This window comes from Penaeus japonicus, unplaced genomic scaffold (assembly GCF_977035675.1).
Source record: "Penaeus japonicus unplaced genomic scaffold, GWHDUDI00000001_assembly GWHDUDI00000005, whole genome shotgun sequence".
Lineage (NCBI taxonomy): Eukaryota > Metazoa > Arthropoda > Malacostraca > Decapoda > Penaeidae > Penaeus > Penaeus japonicus.
In genome coordinates this window covers 33,395,800-33,415,799 of record NW_028234407.1, presented here as the reverse complement: position 1 = coordinate 33,415,799, position 20,000 = coordinate 33,395,800, and the positions used below count along the sequence as shown (strand labels likewise).

The window sequence follows — 20,000 nt, the reverse complement described above, 5'->3', positions numbered from 1 at the left end:
CAGTGACTTTTATTATTTTTTCTCAGACTTATATTGTCCACTTGAAACTAGCAACATTATTTTTGCAGATAAGTTACCATGGGTGGGCTAACAAGAAACACACCTTGGGATGACCAGGCCCCAGGTGGATGGTTGAGGAAGCACCTGTTTAGTATCAAGACCCTTAGCTTGATAGTGCTGTCAGTGCAAACCTCAACCATGGTGTTGCTCCTTCGGTATAGCCGTACTGCCCCCACAAGCAATCAGACACCATACATCATAACAACTGCTGTCCTGTTGTCAGAAATTTTGAAACTGGGTCTTTCTTTAGGATTTTTACATATAGAAACTGGTAAGTGCCCCTACTTTTACATGAAATACTTATTCCTTGTAAGTGCTTGATGTGTACGTATATAACTGCATTTGTACATAACAGTGCATTTCTTTAATGATACTTCAACAGTAAATGTTTAGAAGTCGCCAGTAGTTGCTTTGAAAATGGGATTCTTTTTTCCTGTTCTTAAATTAACCCAATCCCGATGGGCCCGGCGTTAAGTGGAAACCCCCTACAATGGGCCTATGCAATATTGCATTGGGAACGTCATACATGTATGACGCCCCAGCATCGGGCATTTAGCTGTGTCACACAGGTGTGACGCACCGTCGCCATAGAGTTAACCCGTTAACGACGGATGACGTGTTTTTTGTCATACATGACGCAGGACCTCTTGCCTGACAATGGGCGTCATGGCGTTCGGGGATTCTGGATCACGATGTTATTTTATTGTACTATAAGTAATGAGTGAGTGATGTTGACAATTGCAGTCATAATTATTATAACTGCCATAATAATAAGCAATATGTATATATATATGTATATATATGTAGATATATGTATATATGTATACATATACATATATATACTTATATATCTTTATATATGTATGTATGTAAATATGTAAATATATATATGTATATATATATACACATATATATATATACACACACACACACACACACACACACACACACACACACACACACACACACACACACACACACACACACACACACACACACACACACACACACACATAAAACACACACACACACACACACACACACACACACACACACACACACACACACACACACACACACACACACACACACACACACACACACACACACACACACACACACACACACACACACACATACACATACACATACACATACACATACATACACATACACATACACATACACATACACATACACATACACATACACATACACATACACATACACACACACACACACACACACACACACACACACACACACACACATACACATACACATACACATACACATAGACATAGACATAGACATAGACATAGACATAGACATAGACATAGACATAGACATAGACATAGACATATATATATACATGCATATGCACATGCACATGCACATGCACACATACACATGCACATATACACATGCACATATACACATACACATATACACATACACTAACACACATTGATGATTGTATGGAAATATTAAATTTTTATTATGAAAGTAAATTGATAGAGGTTTGGCTTTGTAATAGAGGTTTTGTATAATGGAGATTCCCAATATTATTTGGAAACTTAAAATTTATAATGGCCCTCTGTGGTTAAATTCATGCCATGGCCCCCAAGTTGAAAACAACTGGTCTAGACCAATAAGATTTTGTCAATTATATAAAAATACACAGTAAAAACAATGATTCTTAATGATCAGCAAGAAGCTAATGACTCTGAGACATCTGTTGCATAGAAGTTTGTTACAGAAACAAAGTGCCAGTTAGAAATAAATGTTCTGAAATAGCTGCCGTAAAAAGTTTCCATTTTCTTTTACCCATACCTACAGTCTAAACCTGATAACAGTGCAATAACCCCCTAAAAACTGCAAAACTTTTAGCGTGTCTTTCTACCCTGCTACATTTTTACCATTTGCACCAAGTCAAATTTTGGTATTTTGGTAAATGCTTGATTTAACCCACTAAAATGATTCATGCTTCACATGTGGGTGGTAATGGGAATTAATTACATTGTAATCATAAGATATAAAGAAAAAAACAACAAAAAAACATGCTTTTTCATAGAAAACAATGAAATATTTATTTTGTTGTGTAAATATTAACCTATTTGCACTGGATGACGTGCTGACACGTTTCGTGTTTTTTTTTTTGGGTCAGACACCGACAACGAGATATTTGGTCAAGGGCAACGCTCTGGGTGAGTGAGCGGACAGCCCAGGCTTGCGGCTAGTGCGCCCGAGAATCCCGAGGCGTTAGGCTTATGTTTTCAAAAACCCCGGCATTCTGACCATTCCAAGTCTGAATCGCCCTGGCGTGAATGGGTTAAAAAGACAAATATATATCATAAGGCAACTCATGTTACATAATAGTATAGAATGTAGGAGGGATGGGGGAGAAGAAAGGATGGAGAGGTTTACCTGCATAAGATATGGAATACAGCACACCTGTATTATTGGCAGAAGGAGAGGATGACCTACTAGAGGCATGTGAATATGAGGCTGAGATAATGTATTTGGGTGAAGGAAATTTGCTCCATCTCATTTATTATGAAAAAAATGTGTGAAAAAAGCCTACCATATTTTGACAGCTATGCAATAGTGGAGGTTAGGACTGAACAGGCAGGCTCTAGTGCTCCACGATCGTGGGGTTATCCCAGTGGTGTCAAGGAATGATGGGAGTGCACAAGTGTTGCATAAAGATCAAGATCAAGGTTGCTCACTTGAGAGGAAAATTAGAATATGTTTTTCCCCCCATTTTCTTTGATTTTAGATACACTGGTTACTGTTTTTCAACAAAAGTACAAAAAACAAGGTCTAGGCTGACTTTTGAGGGTTGTAGATTGAGAACAAGTGCCATTTAGGCCTATCCATGCCATACTATGTATACATGCCAGCTGTTGTCATTAGTTTAAGAAATCAGGCCATCTGTGAGATGTGTTATTAAGGATAAAATATTGAAATTCCATAATATAGTTTTTTATATTATGAAACAAGATTATAAAGAAAGAAACATTTAAACATGTAAACCTTTATTTAATCTAATGTAGCTTTAATCTGTTCCCCCAAAGACTGCATTTCTTCAGTCACAACCATCATGAAATTTTTAATTTACTTGAATGGCAGATTTGGTCTTAAGATTAGAGGGATGAGGAAAATGTTTTCTCTGCCCTCGGAGCAGCACAGACTTGCCTAATGAATATTTTGCCTTAAATCTATCACAAAAGGGTTTTGGCTCACTTTGGAAAGCTGTAACTCTAAAACTAACACCATTACAGCCATAATATTTCATGGCTGTTAGCATGCTTTAACTTTGAGCAGTTTCTGATGACGTGTCATGTGTGGATTGATGCCTGTCTTTAAGACCTGATTGGAGCTGTCATATATGTCATAACACCCATCCACTATCAGTTAAAAGTGTTTTTTTATTTTTTTATATAAGTTTGTAAAAGACATTGAAAGGGAAATTTGTGTCATAAGTAGTTCATCCATGCCAGGAGATGACTGTATGAAGGAAGAGGAGGGTGTTGTAAGGGAAGGATGCAAGGTTGTGAGTGTAGAAGTTAGTCTCTGATGGCTTAGAGGGATTATTAAGGGGAGATTGAAGGGGAGAAGAAACCAGCCAGACACACAAGAGAAGGATCATTGGAGTAATGGAAGATATAGTAATAGAGGCAAGGATATTTTTCTATTCCCTTGAGGCAAACACTACCAGATCTACTAGTTCTACTCACTACATGCTATTCAAACCAAATAGAGGCCACTTATTAAAATCAACTACTTAAACAAGTCAGCTCAAAATGTACTCAATCAGTGAGCTCTATCTTTATTAATTAAATTTATATTTAGTTTTATTCTGCTATTCAGATATACCATAGCTACATATATCAAGGCAAAAAAAGATATAGATTCAGAAACAATAGTAAAAGTCATTGTAAAAACAGTTTCTGAAATAGTGATAGATTTTTTAATATGTTTATAATGGTATAATTTTAAAATCGTCTGAATTGATATTTGGAGCAAAATGTAAGAGAATATATATTTAATCAACTCATGAAAGGGTGTATATTTCCTGGCAAGATAGCAGCTTCCTAGCAAGAGATTTCTCAAGGCGTGTGGCTATGTTGAGTCTCTTCCACCCACCCTATTCTATGGGGTGTTAAGAAGAGGTTTTTGTATATTTTTGCATTTATTAACCAGTTAAGAAAAATGTGAATATGAAGTGCACCTACAATGTGTATATAGAAATGTAACTATGTAGAACATCTAATCCAGGGAGAATCTACGATATGATAGGACATCATTCATTGTTAGGGAAATATTCTGATGATGTGAAATTTCACATAATAAGGTGTGAGTGAGTTACTGGTAAATACATAAACAAATGTTCATTGATATTTCATATGATTGATTTAATTCTTTCACAAGTGTAACACTACCTCACCTTTCAGGAAAAGTGCTAAGGGTAACATTGCATCGACTTTATCGTGATGTGCTGCTGAATGTGTGGGAGACACTCAAGTTAGCTGTCCCTGCTTGCTTGTATGTGGTGCAAAATAACCTGCTCTTCATTGCCCTCTCCAATCTTGATGCTGCTACCTATCAAGTTAGTTTGATGTTTTGCCCAGTGTATGATTATTGTATAAAAGAGCTTGTTTGATTTCTTCATAAAAAAAAATCATATATTATATTGTTTCTAGAAGTTTCTTTGATTACCATATATGAATGATGATAGTCTGTTATAGTAGTTGATCTTTTTTCTTCACCTATATTGTATGATTACCAATTAATTCTGTTTTATATGTTTTTATCTTGATTGCTATTTCAGATTTACCTAGTTCACTTTTTTTCTTTATTTAATATAAATATTCTCAAAGGCATATATTGTTTTTATGAATATCTTTATCATCTTTTTGCCCATGACATAATGATTAAACCATCTTTTACATAATGTTGTTTTGTTTGTTTATGAGTGTAAGAGTGACTGTGACTTTGTGTATTTGTGTTTGTTTCCCATTATACTGACAAGTTTATTTAACGTATATATGCTTTGTTGGAATTATGCTGCATGACATCCAAGCATTCCATGAATACACATCTTATTTGCCATTAAGAGATCTAGTCAAAATTATTTAGATTAACATGAAAGATACCTTTGAGTACATTTTCATTGCATTGGGGTAAGAAAAGAAAAAAATATGTTTGTCTTTTCATTATTAAAATCTTTATATATCAAATAGATTTAACGTTATAATGTCAATGTGCTTTACAGTACTTTAGCGGCATTCTCAGCTTCCAGTACTGCTGACAGGAGTTCAGTCCCACACTACCATTAGATGGTAACCATGGCCATTCCTTGTACATGGGGTAATCTAGAAACACAATACACAAACAGCTACAATTTGACTTGAAGTCACAAGAGCCTGTCACCACACCCTAAATTATCATTATTATTATGTATTGCTTTGTATGTTATATTATAATCATATTTTGCTGTTTTTATAGGTAACATACCAGCTAAAGATCTTAACAACAGCCATATTCTCCTGGGTGATTCTCGGCAAGCATCTCAGTCCGATACATTGGCTCTCTTTATGCTTCCTTATGCTTGGAGTTTCGCTTGTGCAGGTGAGTGTTCCTGACCATACTAGTTAAAGTAATAGGCATTTTGAAAATATCCAGCAGAAATTGTTACATGTCTGAAATGTTACTTTTTTTATAATTTTTTTGTCATCCAACTACAATCCCTGGTAATGAGAAGGGATTTGTGAATTCCACTCCCTTGATCATCCATTTTTATTTTTTTTTAAATATATCGTCTACACTACAATGAAATATAGAAAATATGAATTTTTCTTAACCCATTGCCTAACGACCTAACTGGTCGTCAAGGCAGGATGTCTATGACACTAGTGGCACTGGCTAAAAATTAGAGGAACAGGGAAAGGGTTTTCTCCGCCCTCCAGGTAGTGCAGGCTAGTCCAAACAGTATTTTTCCATAAATACATCATAAAATGTGAGTTTAGGCTGACTTTGGAACCCTGTAGCTCTGGAGCTAGCGCCATCACAGCCATAATACTTTATGACTGTGTGCTCGCTTCAACTGTGAGCAGATCCCTATGTTGCGTTATGTACGCATTGACACCTGTATGTTAGGCCTAATCGGTGCTGACATGTATGTCTTGACATCCGTACACAATTGGTTAATAGTATCTTAATCCATTTGTTTCATTTTTATTTGTTGTTTTACTTATGGATGGTAAGTTACCAAAGAGTCAATAAGTAGGCCTACCTACCCTCACCTCTTTTACCCAATTCCTTGCTTTTTGGGGAAAAAAGCTTTTACTATTACTGTTGTTATGGTTAGATACTACTACTACTACTACTGATATTATTATTATTATTATGATCATCATTATTATGTTAATGATGATGATAACGATAATGATAATAATTAATATTATCATTATCTTTACTGTTATTATTATTAGTGTTACTATTATTGTTATTGTTACTCTTACTGTTATTACCATTATTATTATTATTATTATTATTAGTAGTAGTAGTAGTAGTAGTACTAGTAATAATAGTAGTATTAGTAATAATAATAATAGTAGTAGTATAGTAGTAGTAGTATTGTTATTATTTTGATCAGTATCATTATCATCATACTTATTCTTATCCTTATTCAAATTCTTATTCTTATTATTATTGCCATCATTATTGTTGTTATTATTTTTATTATTATTGTTATTGTTATTGTTGTTATTATTGTTACTGTTATTATTATTGTTATTGTTATCATTATTGTTATTGTTAGTCAGCACTCATAGCTGGCAGAGGCTGGGCCGCCTTGTGCATATAGCTCGGGCGAAGCGACGTCTTTACAAATCTGTCTGAACTGAACTATCATCATCTTATCCAATCTTATCTGATCATCATCGCTGAATTCAATTCAGCTCAGTTCAGAGAGATTTTGCGAAGACGTCGCTTCACCCGGGTTGTGTGGATGGGGTAGCCCGGTCTCTATTGGCTATAAGTGCTGACTCATCTGATCATCATAACTGAACTTTTATTACCGTGGCGGTCGGATTGCCTGAAGGCGCTCCAGTTGCCAGGGGGCAACTGATAGATAGAAGTCTGATAGAAGTAATACAGTTTTATAAGAAGATTTGTGTATTGTTTTTAACAATTAGAAAAGAAATTATCATCCCTAATGAAAATAAATGAAGAGATTCGGAAGAGGAAAGATACCTATGCATACAAATGCCACATCACAAAGCAGCCATACAGCAGCAAATTCTCAATCTACCTGCACATCCTGGATTGCCAATACTATAGAGCCAGAGGTCAGCATCTTGCTGTGTGCCATAGCTTCATAAAGACCATGGAGGGGCACCTTTCAAGGCTTTACTTCCTATAGTTGCTAAGAAAGAGTCTTGCCATCTATGTTTAGGATTTTAGACTAAACCTATTTTGATGAATATGGCAGTTATAGTAATTATAATTGCAATTGGCTTCATAAGTCACTAAATAGAGGTATTACTCATAGTGAAATAGAGAAACACAGTGATCACTTCTCCACTAACGTCAGATATGATATGATGACTAATGGCACCTATTTGTTGCCACCTATCTATAATGGGGTAACAGTGTAGGTTTTGATAATAAAAACCAGTTGAAATACAAAAACTTCCTATTATCACTCTGTTGAAGCGGGCTCGTGAAAAGTGCTCATAGAGGTGCAACATGGTATTTTTATCAGAAAAGAAGGAAAATGTGAATAACTTCCTATTATTAAAAAAAAAAAAAAAAAAAAAAAAATCAAGTAAATGTTTTAAAAATATACAACCCACTCCCCGTGTGAAGCAAGAACATATCCCTAGACTTGCATGCATAAATATTACTTGAATAGTAAGTAGAGTAAAAATATGACTATATAAACATACCTCATATTTCTGAACAGGTTGATACTGGAAGTAGCAGCACGAGTCCCAACAAAATATTACCAGAAGTTGAGGTTGTTGAGGGTGGAGACCCCATGATTCTAGGAGGCTCTGAAGATGGGGCTGGCTTCCCCCCTCCTGATATACACAATGAAGCACATCCAAACACAGAAGTATCGTGGCTTCTTGGAATCTTCGCAGTTTTTATATCCTGCATCTCCAGTGGATTCTCTGGAGTATATTTTGAGAGGCTGGTGAAAAGAGGAAAGCAACCATCTCTGATTATCAGAAATATTCAGCTTGGTAAGTTTCCTATAGATGATTCAATGGCATGGTTGTCTTTGTATGTGTTTTCATAGTTAATGATAAGTAATGGTACTTTTTGTTAAATACAGATATTGCTTACTGATCCTCTGTCTGGAAAAGTTGTAATATTCTGAGGTTGCTATAATGGGACTAGCACTACTTCTCCCTAGAGAGATTTTCCTCCTGTTTGTAAAAGCCAAAATTTTAGTTTTGTGTTTAACAGACATATGAGGGAACGGAAATCTTAGTTGTATAATCTTTGAGTTTATGTTTATGATTCTCCAAAAAATGATATTTTTATTAACCTATTGTGGACAGGGGATAGATTTACGTGCCCAGTCTCCAGGATGGGTTTTATTTCAGAGTGAGGCAGCTTCACACAACATACCCTGACTTTCCCCACTCCTTTTTTAATCACTCATTGTAAAGCTAGAACCATTTTTGTGTGTTTTACTGTATTTAAAGTCTTATAGCACAGGCTCTATCAATGCTGTAGTTGACGAAAATTGTAGTTTAGGGTCCATATCAATTCATTATTTTTTTATGCTCATTGTGACAGAAGTATTGCTGTTTTATTGTTGTTTTATTGAAGATAACTTGTGCTAATAACTTGAGTGCCACAGTAAATGGCATCCCTACTGGCACATGGGCATATTGTGGACATTGGGCATGGTTTGAATCTTCTCATTCTGCCTACACATCTGTGGTACTTTAGAGCCAGAGGTTGGCAACTTGCTATGTGCTATTGCTCTATAAAAATAGTGCTTGTTAAAGACCAGGGATGGATGCTCCATTCAAGGCTCTTTCTCCTGTTGGTTCTAGAAGAAATTGGTGCCATCTAGGTTTTGGATGTTTGGTGAAACCCATTTTGCTTAATATTATGGCATTTACAGTAATTATAGAACTCATAGAACAAATAAATAACTCTGTGATCCAAAATCCTTCATATACGTCATGATGCCTGTTGCCAAGCTGGAGCTCCTGCGTCATGTCTGTCATGACACCCATCCGCAATGTGTTAATCCTTAAAATCTGGATTTTTTTATTTGACACATTTATTTGTAGCAATTTATTGAAAATGAATTATTAAGAGCATATCTAAAAAATACCCAAAACCTGAAAGACATTGGTATGAAAGACTAAAACCTGAGCTCTACTGACCATAAACTGTTATCCAAAATCTAAAGGGTTATGTAAATTTGTCTCTAAGATAAAAATTCATTTGCATTAATATTAATTAAATAATGTTTATTTTTGCATTTCAAATATTGATTTTTAACGATTAATTATATTTTTTGCAGGGATGTTTTCCATTATTTTTGCAATAATAGCAGTAAGCAGTGATGGAGCAGCTATCAGGGAAGGAGGGTTCTTCCAAGGGTACACCTTGACCACTTGGGGTGTAGTCTTAATACAGGTGAGGTTTAAATAAAAAATAATTTAACGTTGATATGCATTGTCACCCTAAACTGATTTTGATTTTAACAAGCTGGTAAGTTCACTATAAGATTAAAGAAAAGATAATCTAATGTTGATATCCAGTTTCACCCTAAACTGAAGTTGATTTTATCAGGCTCTGTCATATTGATATTCCACATTTTTCTTTCTAAAATGTATGCTATTGTACTTTACCAGCAATTGTTTATATATATATATATATATATATATATATATATATATATATATATATATATATATATATATATATATATATAAATACATATATATATTTATATATAGATATATATTATATATATATTATATATATATACTTATATTTATATATATATTTATATATACATTTATATTTATATATATATTTATATATATAAATATATATCTATATATATTTATATATATCTATATATATTTATATGTAAATTAATATCTATATCTCGGTGTTAGCTGTGTGAAGTATTAGAAGTGGTTGAAATTTTTTTTTTGATATCCTGGAAATATGGTCTTGAATGATCTAATGACCTAAGATTTAAAATAGAAACTTTTTTCAGGCATTTGGTGGCTTGATGGTATCAGTGACCATGAAATATGCTGATAACATCCTGAAGGGCTTTGCCACATCACTGTCAATTGTCATGTCAACACTGGTGTCCTGGCTGGTACTGGGAGATGCAGCCCCTTCTACGCAATTTGTTTTTGGAGCTTCAATTGTCATAGCATCAACGGTTCTATATGGTTTGACCCCACAGGCATCCAAAGGAATTAACCAAGGAAATCAGCAACCAAGAACTGACAGCCCTCATAAGGTGTAAGACATGTTTTGTTTGCTTGCAGTTTCTCTTAATCAACAGAGCTTTATGGTGGCTGAACTTGATGGGCATTCAGGCAAGGTTTTTTATGCTTCTTTCATCTCTGAACATGTTGCTTTGTTGTTGGGTTTCTATCATTTATAGTTTTCTTCTCTTTTCTGTTTGGTTGATTCATCCTTTTTTAACTATAAAAGAATATTGAAGAAAATAAGTTAATATAACAGTGGCACATTCTGAGTACGGAAAATTTTGTATACTAGATTGGATGACTAAGAATTAACATGAAGAATTACTATCAATATTTCTTAAAAGGTTAATAACCCATTCATGACAGGCATGTCTCATGAGGTGAGATCGCTTTTGTACTGCATATTTCCCATTGATGAAATTACAAGCTATTTATTCCTCCAGTTGCATAACTATGTGTAACTAAATGCTAATTAATATCACAGGGCTATTTTACCAATAATTTACTTATACATCATACCCTAAGTTCATAAAATAATATTAAACACATCTTAAGATACCCACACCAGGCAGCACATTTTAACCCATTTGCACCAGTTGACATCCTATCTCATGGTCAAAAAATATCCCTGAACCTTTGAGACGTGCATTTACTCACTGAGTTCTGGGAGGGGCAATTGTGACGTGCTGAAACGTCAGCAATAGATTGCTAGATTGTTCTCAAATATGATCATTTTACATAATTTCTTAGACTCTGTTACTTTAGTTTAGGTATTTGAGTGTCATAAAATGAGATATAACGTTAAAAAAATGATGTCACAGAAAAGTAAGTGATATTGATGACATCATGGTAATTTCTGCTTCTTGATCAGTTGAATGAAAAGATCTAAGTAAAAAAACTATCGTAAAATCAAATGTGTTTGGCCAAGAAAGTAAAGTAAATAAAGTAAAAAAATTACTAATGCAATACTACTTCTAATTTATTGATTACCCGTGATATCACGTCATGTCAAATCACAAGGTACATGTGCATACTCATATGTAATGTATGATTATTCATATTATTCTTCTTTTCATTATGGTTAAAAAAAAGTATAAAACATGTTTTTTGATTAAATGAAGTGAAGAACATAGGCAAAGTTCAATAAAATAAAACTAAAAAGGTATAACTGTAACATGTTTTTTGACTAAAATAACTCCTCTGAACATGGCAATATTTTTATGTACCTTTACATTGTAAATGTATTCATGAAAACCATAAGAATAGGATGGGCGACTAACGCTCTGAGAGGATCAGAGTGGCCCCGTGTAGCAAGAAAACACCCTGGCACAAAGTTTCGCGCGCTTGTTATCTTCCCGGTGTAAGCGGGAGTATATATATTTTATATTATTTATAAAATATATAAACTCCCATTTTATATTATATATATTTATTATCTATATTGGGAGTTTATATTATTGTAAAAATAATACGTCCGGTGTGAATGAGTTAAAGTGTGGTCTGTCTTGGAAGAATTAACAGAAAATATATCACAATGACAATCTTTTTTGGAAGAATTGTGTTGCAAATAGTGGGAATTTTTGTTACCTTCGTAATGCTGCACTTTTGGCATATAAATGGTTTGCAATTTTTCATATTGTTAAAATACAGCATTTTTTTTTTTTTTCTTCTTCTTCTTATGCAAGCTTGACCTGGAAGCACATCTCTCCATGGAGAAATATGTAATAAGAGTGGATAAGTATTTGAAAAATTTATTATCGGAAAGAAAGTTATATATAATATAGATAGGAGCATTTTCAAAGAAAGTTTAGTTAAATCCATTACCAGTCAAAATCATCCCTTTGCCATTCAGCACTATCAATCAATATTTAACTTACATTATGTTTCTTTGCTTGAAGAACATAAAGTGATGTTAAAAAATTAATGATAGCTATGAAATTAGATTCAGACTAACAGAAATTCGGCCTAAGCATGTACATCCAGTGTATTCGTCATCTTGTATTGTTTTGCCAGTAATGATAAAATACAAGATAAGTGACATGGAAAAAGTACTTGAACCCATTGACAATGGGAGTGCATGTTCCGTCCAGTATGGTTGTTTTCATTTTTTGATTGTTTATGCATAGATGGCTCAGGAAAGACTCCACCAAGAAATTAAGTATCAGTCCTATTTGACCTCATCTGTTTACCACATTCCTTGATTTTTGCACAAAAATAAAAATTACCTTCATTATAATAGTGATGAAAATTCAGGCAATAATAATATTAGGAATTATAATAATAGTGATAGAAATTCAAGGAAAGAAGCAACAGGTGCATTTTGATAGGCTGTGGTGACTAAGCACTTGTGGAACCATCATTATGTGAAAAATATGAATAGAGCAGTAATATGAAATAATTTCCATCTGTCCTTTCTTTTTTATGCCACAAGCAAAGTTTCAGCAATTGTGTCTGATTTGTCAGATCTGTCATTAAATCAATCAAGCTGGGAACTCACAAAATGCCACACTTAAAATTCTTCAAATTGAACAATTACAAAGAAGGGGAATCATATTTATTACAAACATTGCACATATATATTTATATTTTTTTCTTTTCTTATTTTTATTCTTTTCTTCTTCAGTAGATAGCATCCATCAGAATTTTTTCTTAACCCATTCACGCCGGTTGATGTCCTATCGGAAAATATCCCCGGACCCGGGTGATGCCCAGAGACATTTTCTCACCGCGTTCCAGGCGTTCCAGTTGTGATGTGCTGATACGTCAGCAATAGATCGCTAGATTGTCCTTAGATATAATTATTTTTCATAATTTCTTAGACTGTTACTTTAGGTGTTTGAATGTTATAAAATGAGATATAACGTAAACAAAAATAACATCACAGAAAACTACATGATATTGATAACATCATGGTAATTTCTGTTTCTGATCAGTTGAATAAAAAGATCTGAGTCAAAAAACTATTGTAAAATCAAATGTATTTGGCCAAGAAATAAGATAAAGTAAAAAATTACTAATGTAATACTACTTTTAATTTGTTGATTACTTGTGATATTGTGTCATGTCACGAGGTACATGTGCATACTCATATGGACATGCATGACTTTTTATATTGTTCTTCTTTTCATTTTGATAAAAAGAAAATGATAAGTATAAAACTTGATTTTTGATGCTCCACTAAGAGATTGCTTCCACTTTCCATTGGTATTTTCACATAGAAGTGAAGAATATAGACAAAGTTCAAGAAAATGACACTAGCAAACATGGCCCTATTTTTACGTGCCTTTACATTGTAGACGCATTCATGAAAACCATAAGAATAGGATGGGTGAATAATGCCCTGAGAGGTTCAGTGCAGCTCCACGCAGCGGGAAAACACTCTGGCACGAAGCGTCGTGCCAGGTGTTATCTTCCCGGTGCAAGTAGGAGGAGGTGAAAATACATCCCGTCGTGAATGGGTTAATACTTGTGTGAGATTATATGTGGATTTAGTGTAGATTATTTGGTCTTTTCTGTTGTATGTTTTTGAGCTTAATGAAAGAGGATTCTGTTTAATCACATAAAAAACAAAATGTTTTGTTGATTGTGTTATGATTATTATGATTATTATCAGCAACATATAATTTTATTATTCATTATTTGATAAAGCAGACTAATTGCATATTTGCAAAACATTTATTATAGAAAGCCATGACAAGTTTGCTCTTCAGAAGTGATTGGTTGCAAAAGAAAGCTGATATATAAACATTGTATTTATTTCTCTACTTTTATTTTGCTTTTTTCTTATCAAAGCAGATGGTACTAGCTTTGCTTAAGAAATTGCCAAGTCAGTCTTATCACTTTTTTTCTTATATTAAAGAATTGATAATCTTGGTTTCCTGTAGTAACATAAAAGCAGGATTTGATATCTACTGTATTACAGTTATTAGATAAATTATGAGACTTGGAAGATTTTTTTTCACAATACTGTGCCTGAGAACTTTTTCACTTTATATCCAAGAGAAGCCCTATTCTTTTCATACAGTACACAATACTTGTCATTCACTTCTAATCAAATTAAACTGTACAAATTCTTTTTTTGTAAATGTTATTCTTTAATGACAATTGGTATGGGAATATAATATTTTGCTTGTTTATCTTTTCATGCTAAACAGAGGACAGGATCTGGTATTGGTTAAACTCTTGAGAGCAAACTTCTTTTCTCTTTCTCATTAACAAGAACGAGCTAGTTTGAATATGATACCTAATTTTACCTAGCTTTTGGTTTAGGAATTCCTGTTGAATAAAGTATTTATAGTTTTTGTTTCCTTGTTAATATATGATGACATTTTTGTGATTTTTATTTTCTTTTTTGATGTTATTTTGCTGTAGTTTAGCTTAAAAAATCCTTATTTTATAAGGAAGAAAACTTGTATATTCAACATAAATTTGTTATTTATAAAATGGTTATTTAGGATACTTCCCTAAGGTGGTATCAGAACTTCCTCAAAATTGTGATTATACCTTCACTGAAGTAAAATTTTCCGTACACTGCAACGATGCCAGTATTGTACTTTTGACTTCTCCCATGCTTTTTAATGGTAAGAGGTTTAGCTTTCAGCAGCCATAGAGTGAGCAGAATTTGAATTAACCCATGCATGCAGGGTAGTTTGCTTAATCTTAAGTGCCCTGTGGGTCCTAACCAGTCTGTCAGATTTGTGTGAACCAGAATAGAAGTCTTTGAATTTTTTGGTGTAGTAAAAAAAGACATGTAGAAAAGGACTAGAATAGCTGAAAAACAAGGAGTTTGCATGGACTAGATATCTAGGAGGTGGTGGTAGCAACTTTGGCATGCAACCACATTTCATTTTCTTATGAGTAAAGAAAATTAAATGTGGTTGCATGCCAAAGTTGCTACCACCACCTCCTAGATATTTTCTAACTAGGGGTTGTTAGATGTAAGTAGATTTAAGGAATGTAGTGCAGCAGTATTAACTAATCATTACTTAACCCAATCCCGATGGGCCCGGTGATAAGTGGAAACCCCCTACGCCGGGCCTATGCAATATTGCATTGGGAACGTCATACATGTATGACACCCCGGCATCAGGCATTTAGCTGTGTCACACAGGTGTGACGCACCGTCGCCATAGGGTTAACATAAGACAGTAAAACAAATGTATTTTGAAATACTATTTAGAGGCTAATGAATTTTATAAATTTGAAATAACAAAAGTTCTATCTTATTAGAATATACTTTACAAGCTTTAGGTTTTAGGATTTACTTGATAAAATTTATAATAGTTGTAAAACATCGTAAAGATCCAAAAATATGAAAGAAGGAAATAATATTCCAGAGATAGTAATACTGATAGATGATAAGGGGTTCAAAGCAGAGAACTAGAAAAAGATGAGGCACTTATGTATAAGCAGTGGAAAAATTGTCAGAAAGGACATTTAATACTTTCTTTTTTTTTTTTTAGTGTTTCTTAGTATTGGATTTGCTAGGATTAATAGAGTAGAAAATTATTCAGATTTGTGGAGAAGTGAGAGGTAAGGGATATGAATGTTGAAGGATGTAGACTTGGCATTTAGTTAAGCAAAGTGAAAGACAGTATAAAAGGATGTAGTTTAAAAAGATGAGATGAAAAAGGATACAAGACATAATGGAATAAATTAGATGGTCTATAGGAACTAACAAAGTTTTTCCATATGCCATTTCTAGGTACTTCCAAACTTTTATTTTTTCTGTATATCAAGGTTGGCATGATTTTGATTTGATTTGATTTAACCCACTGACGACGGGGGCATTCCAGCCTTGCATGTTACAATGCCGGGGCTCTCGAACGCATAGGCCTAAATCAGTTAAATAAACGATGCCGTATGGCGTCACCCAGTGAACGGGCCTAGAATGCGCGGTACTGTAGTGTACCACCCATCCAGAGAGGGTTAAGTCATAGTAAAAAGAAAATTATAATTTTGAGCCCTATTATGTTGGATGACAATGATCAAATGCTGGATAGCATATGGCTCAGCTGTTTCTGCTTTTCTTCATTTATTAACCCTCTCTGGACGGGTGGTACACTACTGTACCGCGCATTCTAGGCCCGTTCGCTGGGGATGCGATATGGCGTCATTTATTTAACTGATTTAGGCCTATGTGTTCGAGAGCCCCGGCATTGTGACATGCAAGGCTGGAATGCCCCCGTCGTGAATGGGTTAATGTAGTGAGATCATGTTATAATCATACTTATCATTTTCAGTATTATGATAAAGAATTATTAATGAAATTAGGAGGCTAATGTGTTTGCTTGTCTCAATTTGTTACTGATGTCATTAGTGTAGTATAAGCATAATAATAATAATATTTTTACTTATATTTTTGGAAAAAGTACCCTTTAAAATTCTAATATTAGATGGCACTTGAAAACTTTTATTTTTATATTTTATAATGTGGATTAGAAGTATATATAAGACATAAGAAACGTAATTTTCAGCATGTAAATTACATACGTAAAAGAATCAAAACATATTTTTGACTCATGTTACCTCCTTTATATGAAGTCTAATCCACATGATCAGAAAATAGGAAATTATATACCTCAGAATAGTGTTAAACCTCTCAAATCATGCATTACACATTAGAGCAAAAATATTGCTGGCAAGGCACAGCTGCACTCCAAGAAAATAGTCTCTAGGGATTATTTTATGAGATTGTGCATTTCAGTGATAGTAATATACAGTAGTGTAATATAAGTCAATTGACAAGATCAAAGTTAATGTTAGATCTTATTACAGTTTTCCCACTGATGCATGAAAGAAGCCATGTTCCTTATCAGTGCAAGGAAACGAACTGTGATTTACCAGTGATTTAGTTCTATATGGCAACTGTGCATTAGTGGCTTATGATTGGTTGAAAATCAACATGTCTGATATTGTTAGTTACTTGTGATAGATATTCAAAGTATTAACCCATTGCAGATGAGAAATAGATTTACTTGCCTAGTCTCCAGGATGGGTTTTATTTTAGAGTGAGGCAGCTTCATTCAACATACTTGGCCCACCGGCCAGGAGGATGACCACAACGAAATATCTTGTCCCCAGTGGCTGATGCTGCCACTACTTGATGTGATATCTTGACACCCATCGTTAATGGGTTAACATTATCAAGCCAATAGTGCACATGCACTATATCACCAATACCTTGTGGACAGATCAGATAAAACAGACTATAGTTACTCAATAACACCATTTATTAAATTAGTTTTCATTGAACCTTGGTATGACGTGCAAAATTACCTCATATAAATGTGACACAACAGCAATTCTAAATATTGCTGTGATAGTTGTAACTGTTTCAGATGATATTGTTACTAATGTTATATTTAACCTGTTAAGTCTTTTCCAACGGGGCACGCGCTACATGAAAACCCCTATGCCAGGCCATTGCAATATTGCATTGGAATCGTCACACTGGTATGACGTCCCGGCATCGGGAATTTAGCTGTGTCACACAAGTGTGACGCACTGTCGTCATAGGGTTAACGATGGGTGACAAGATATCATGTCAAATGGTGGCAATGTCAGCTGCTGGGGACAAGATATTTCTAAAGCCATAGAATTGAATGAGGGGCTATTGCTAATCAGTAAATATCTATCCTACAAATAATGTACAGTGCCTGAAAATGACTTAATGACGATTAACCCAATTTGACAGGCCTAAAGCCTAAAGGGTAGTCATGACACCGGTGGCACTGGTGAAAAATTAGAGGGACAAGGAAAATGTGTCCTCTGCCCTCTGGCCAGTGCAGACTTGCCTAATGAATATTTTCCCTTAAATCCATCACAAAAGGGATTAGGCTGAATTTAGAAAGCTGTATCTCTGAAACTAGAGCTGTTACAGTCATAATACATCATGAGTGTGAGAGCACTTCAACTATGAGCAGATCCCGATGTTGTGCCATTTGCACATTAACAGCTGTCTTAAAGGCCTAATTGAAGCTTTCATGTTAGTCATGACACCCGTATGCAGTGGGTTAACTCTGATTTATTGAAATCTGATTTAAATAGAAAAGTGATTTATTCATTTTTAATTTTCATTTTCCCAACTCTGACATATATTATAGTCTGTCTTTGGAAGTCTTTTCTGTTATTAATTTTTGTTTATAATAGGGTAGATGAAATTGGAATTTGACAAGCTTTGTCTAATGTTTGTAACACTAACAATCTTATTAATTATGCTTTCGGGTTTTATATGTACATATTGATAGAATTTGCTAGTGCTAATACTAATTTGACATCTTACTGGTATTGTTAATTCATATTATATGATATTACATACTGCTTTCAGATGTATGAAATACTGTTGTAAAAATTTTCCCCTCAGTGGGTTAAGAATTAATGAGATATGGAAAATTAAAAATAGGTTATGTTAATTAATGCCCATTTTTTCTCTCAGGTTACGGGGAACAAAAAGTCCAAGTGAAATAGTATGACTAAGACAGAGACAGCCATGGGAGTGACAGGAGAGTGAGTATTCAAGGATACATTCAAGCAGTGGAGTGATGAAATATGAGGCGGAGTGCTGCACATATACAAATGTTCATTGAAGATTCTAAGATAAACATTTCTTGCTTCTTTTTTTCAGGATATCTTGTTATGTATGGTAACTTTAAAAGTTATTCTCAGGCAATATGGAATTCAGCCATGCCTGAATAGAAAGAGACTGATACAGCATATTTTGATAAATTGTATATTTTGAAGAAGAAAAGGATCTATGTACAGTATATCATTAAAATACTTTTCTTAAAGTCATTACTAAGAAAGCTTTTGTACATATTTATTTATACAGTGAACATATACATACATGCAAACAGGAGGTGTTTGTGTGAGCGTGCATGCATGCGTGCATATGTGCGTGTGCATGTGTGTGTCTGTTCATGTCTGTGGATAGTTGTTGGTTAGTGTAATTTGGATTCTTTTGTTTTTTGTTTTTGATGGTTTTGTTAATTCTGTTTTTTAGATCATTTTTAGAAGAATTATTCTGAAAATAGTTGCTATAATGGTTGTAGTTACCTCTACTGTAATTTTGGCAGCATTTCATTCTAATGTTGATTTACATTTATTGTACCTGATGCCAATAAAGCAGTTAAAGAATAATGGTCACATTGTTGAAAAGGTGGTTGTATAATGCTATTTAACTTAAGTTGCATTCCTGAATAAGATACAGCAGAGAATAACATTTTACTGTATATTTTAATTTTACCTGCCTGGCTAAAAGGTAAATGTGATCCTTATGTAATGTGAAAATATATCTCATAGTTTATACATTACATATGTTCTCAAGCCCATATGATATGTCATTTTGTGAATTAAAATAATGATAATATGAGACCTAACTATGGATTGAAATTATGACTAAAATGTTTTGGATATGCTCATTAAAGATTACTGATGCTAGTCTTTTGT

At 34.0% G+C, this 20,000-nt stretch overlaps 1 protein-coding gene across 4 annotated transcripts in view; it reads left to right on the top strand.

The window, feature by feature from the left end:
• LOC122260335 (UDP-N-acetylglucosamine transporter) overlaps positions 1 to 20,000 on the top strand; it is a 25,268-nt gene that overhangs the window by 4,112 nt on the left and 1,156 nt on the right. For 2 of the 4 annotated variants that reach the window (XM_043027562.2, XM_043027561.2), the window contains exons 2-8: positions 69 to 331; positions 4,518 to 4,672; positions 5,572 to 5,694; positions 8,033 to 8,315; positions 9,620 to 9,735; positions 10,328 to 10,584; positions 18,991 to 20,000. The exon at positions 18,991 to 20,000 is cut by the window's right edge and continues 1,156 nt beyond it. In XM_043027562.2, coding sequence (XP_042883496.1) covers positions 79 to 331; positions 4,518 to 4,672; positions 5,572 to 5,694; positions 8,033 to 8,315; positions 9,620 to 9,735; positions 10,328 to 10,584; positions 18,991 to 19,027 — 1,224 coding nt within the window. In that variant the 5' untranslated portion in view covers positions 69 to 78 and the 3' untranslated portion in view covers positions 19,028 to 20,000. The remainder of the gene's footprint in view (positions 1 to 68; positions 332 to 4,517; positions 4,673 to 5,571; positions 5,695 to 8,032; positions 8,316 to 9,619; positions 9,736 to 10,327; positions 10,585 to 18,990) is intronic. The other 2 variants (XM_043027564.2, XM_043027563.2) reach the window with 2 other exon arrangements.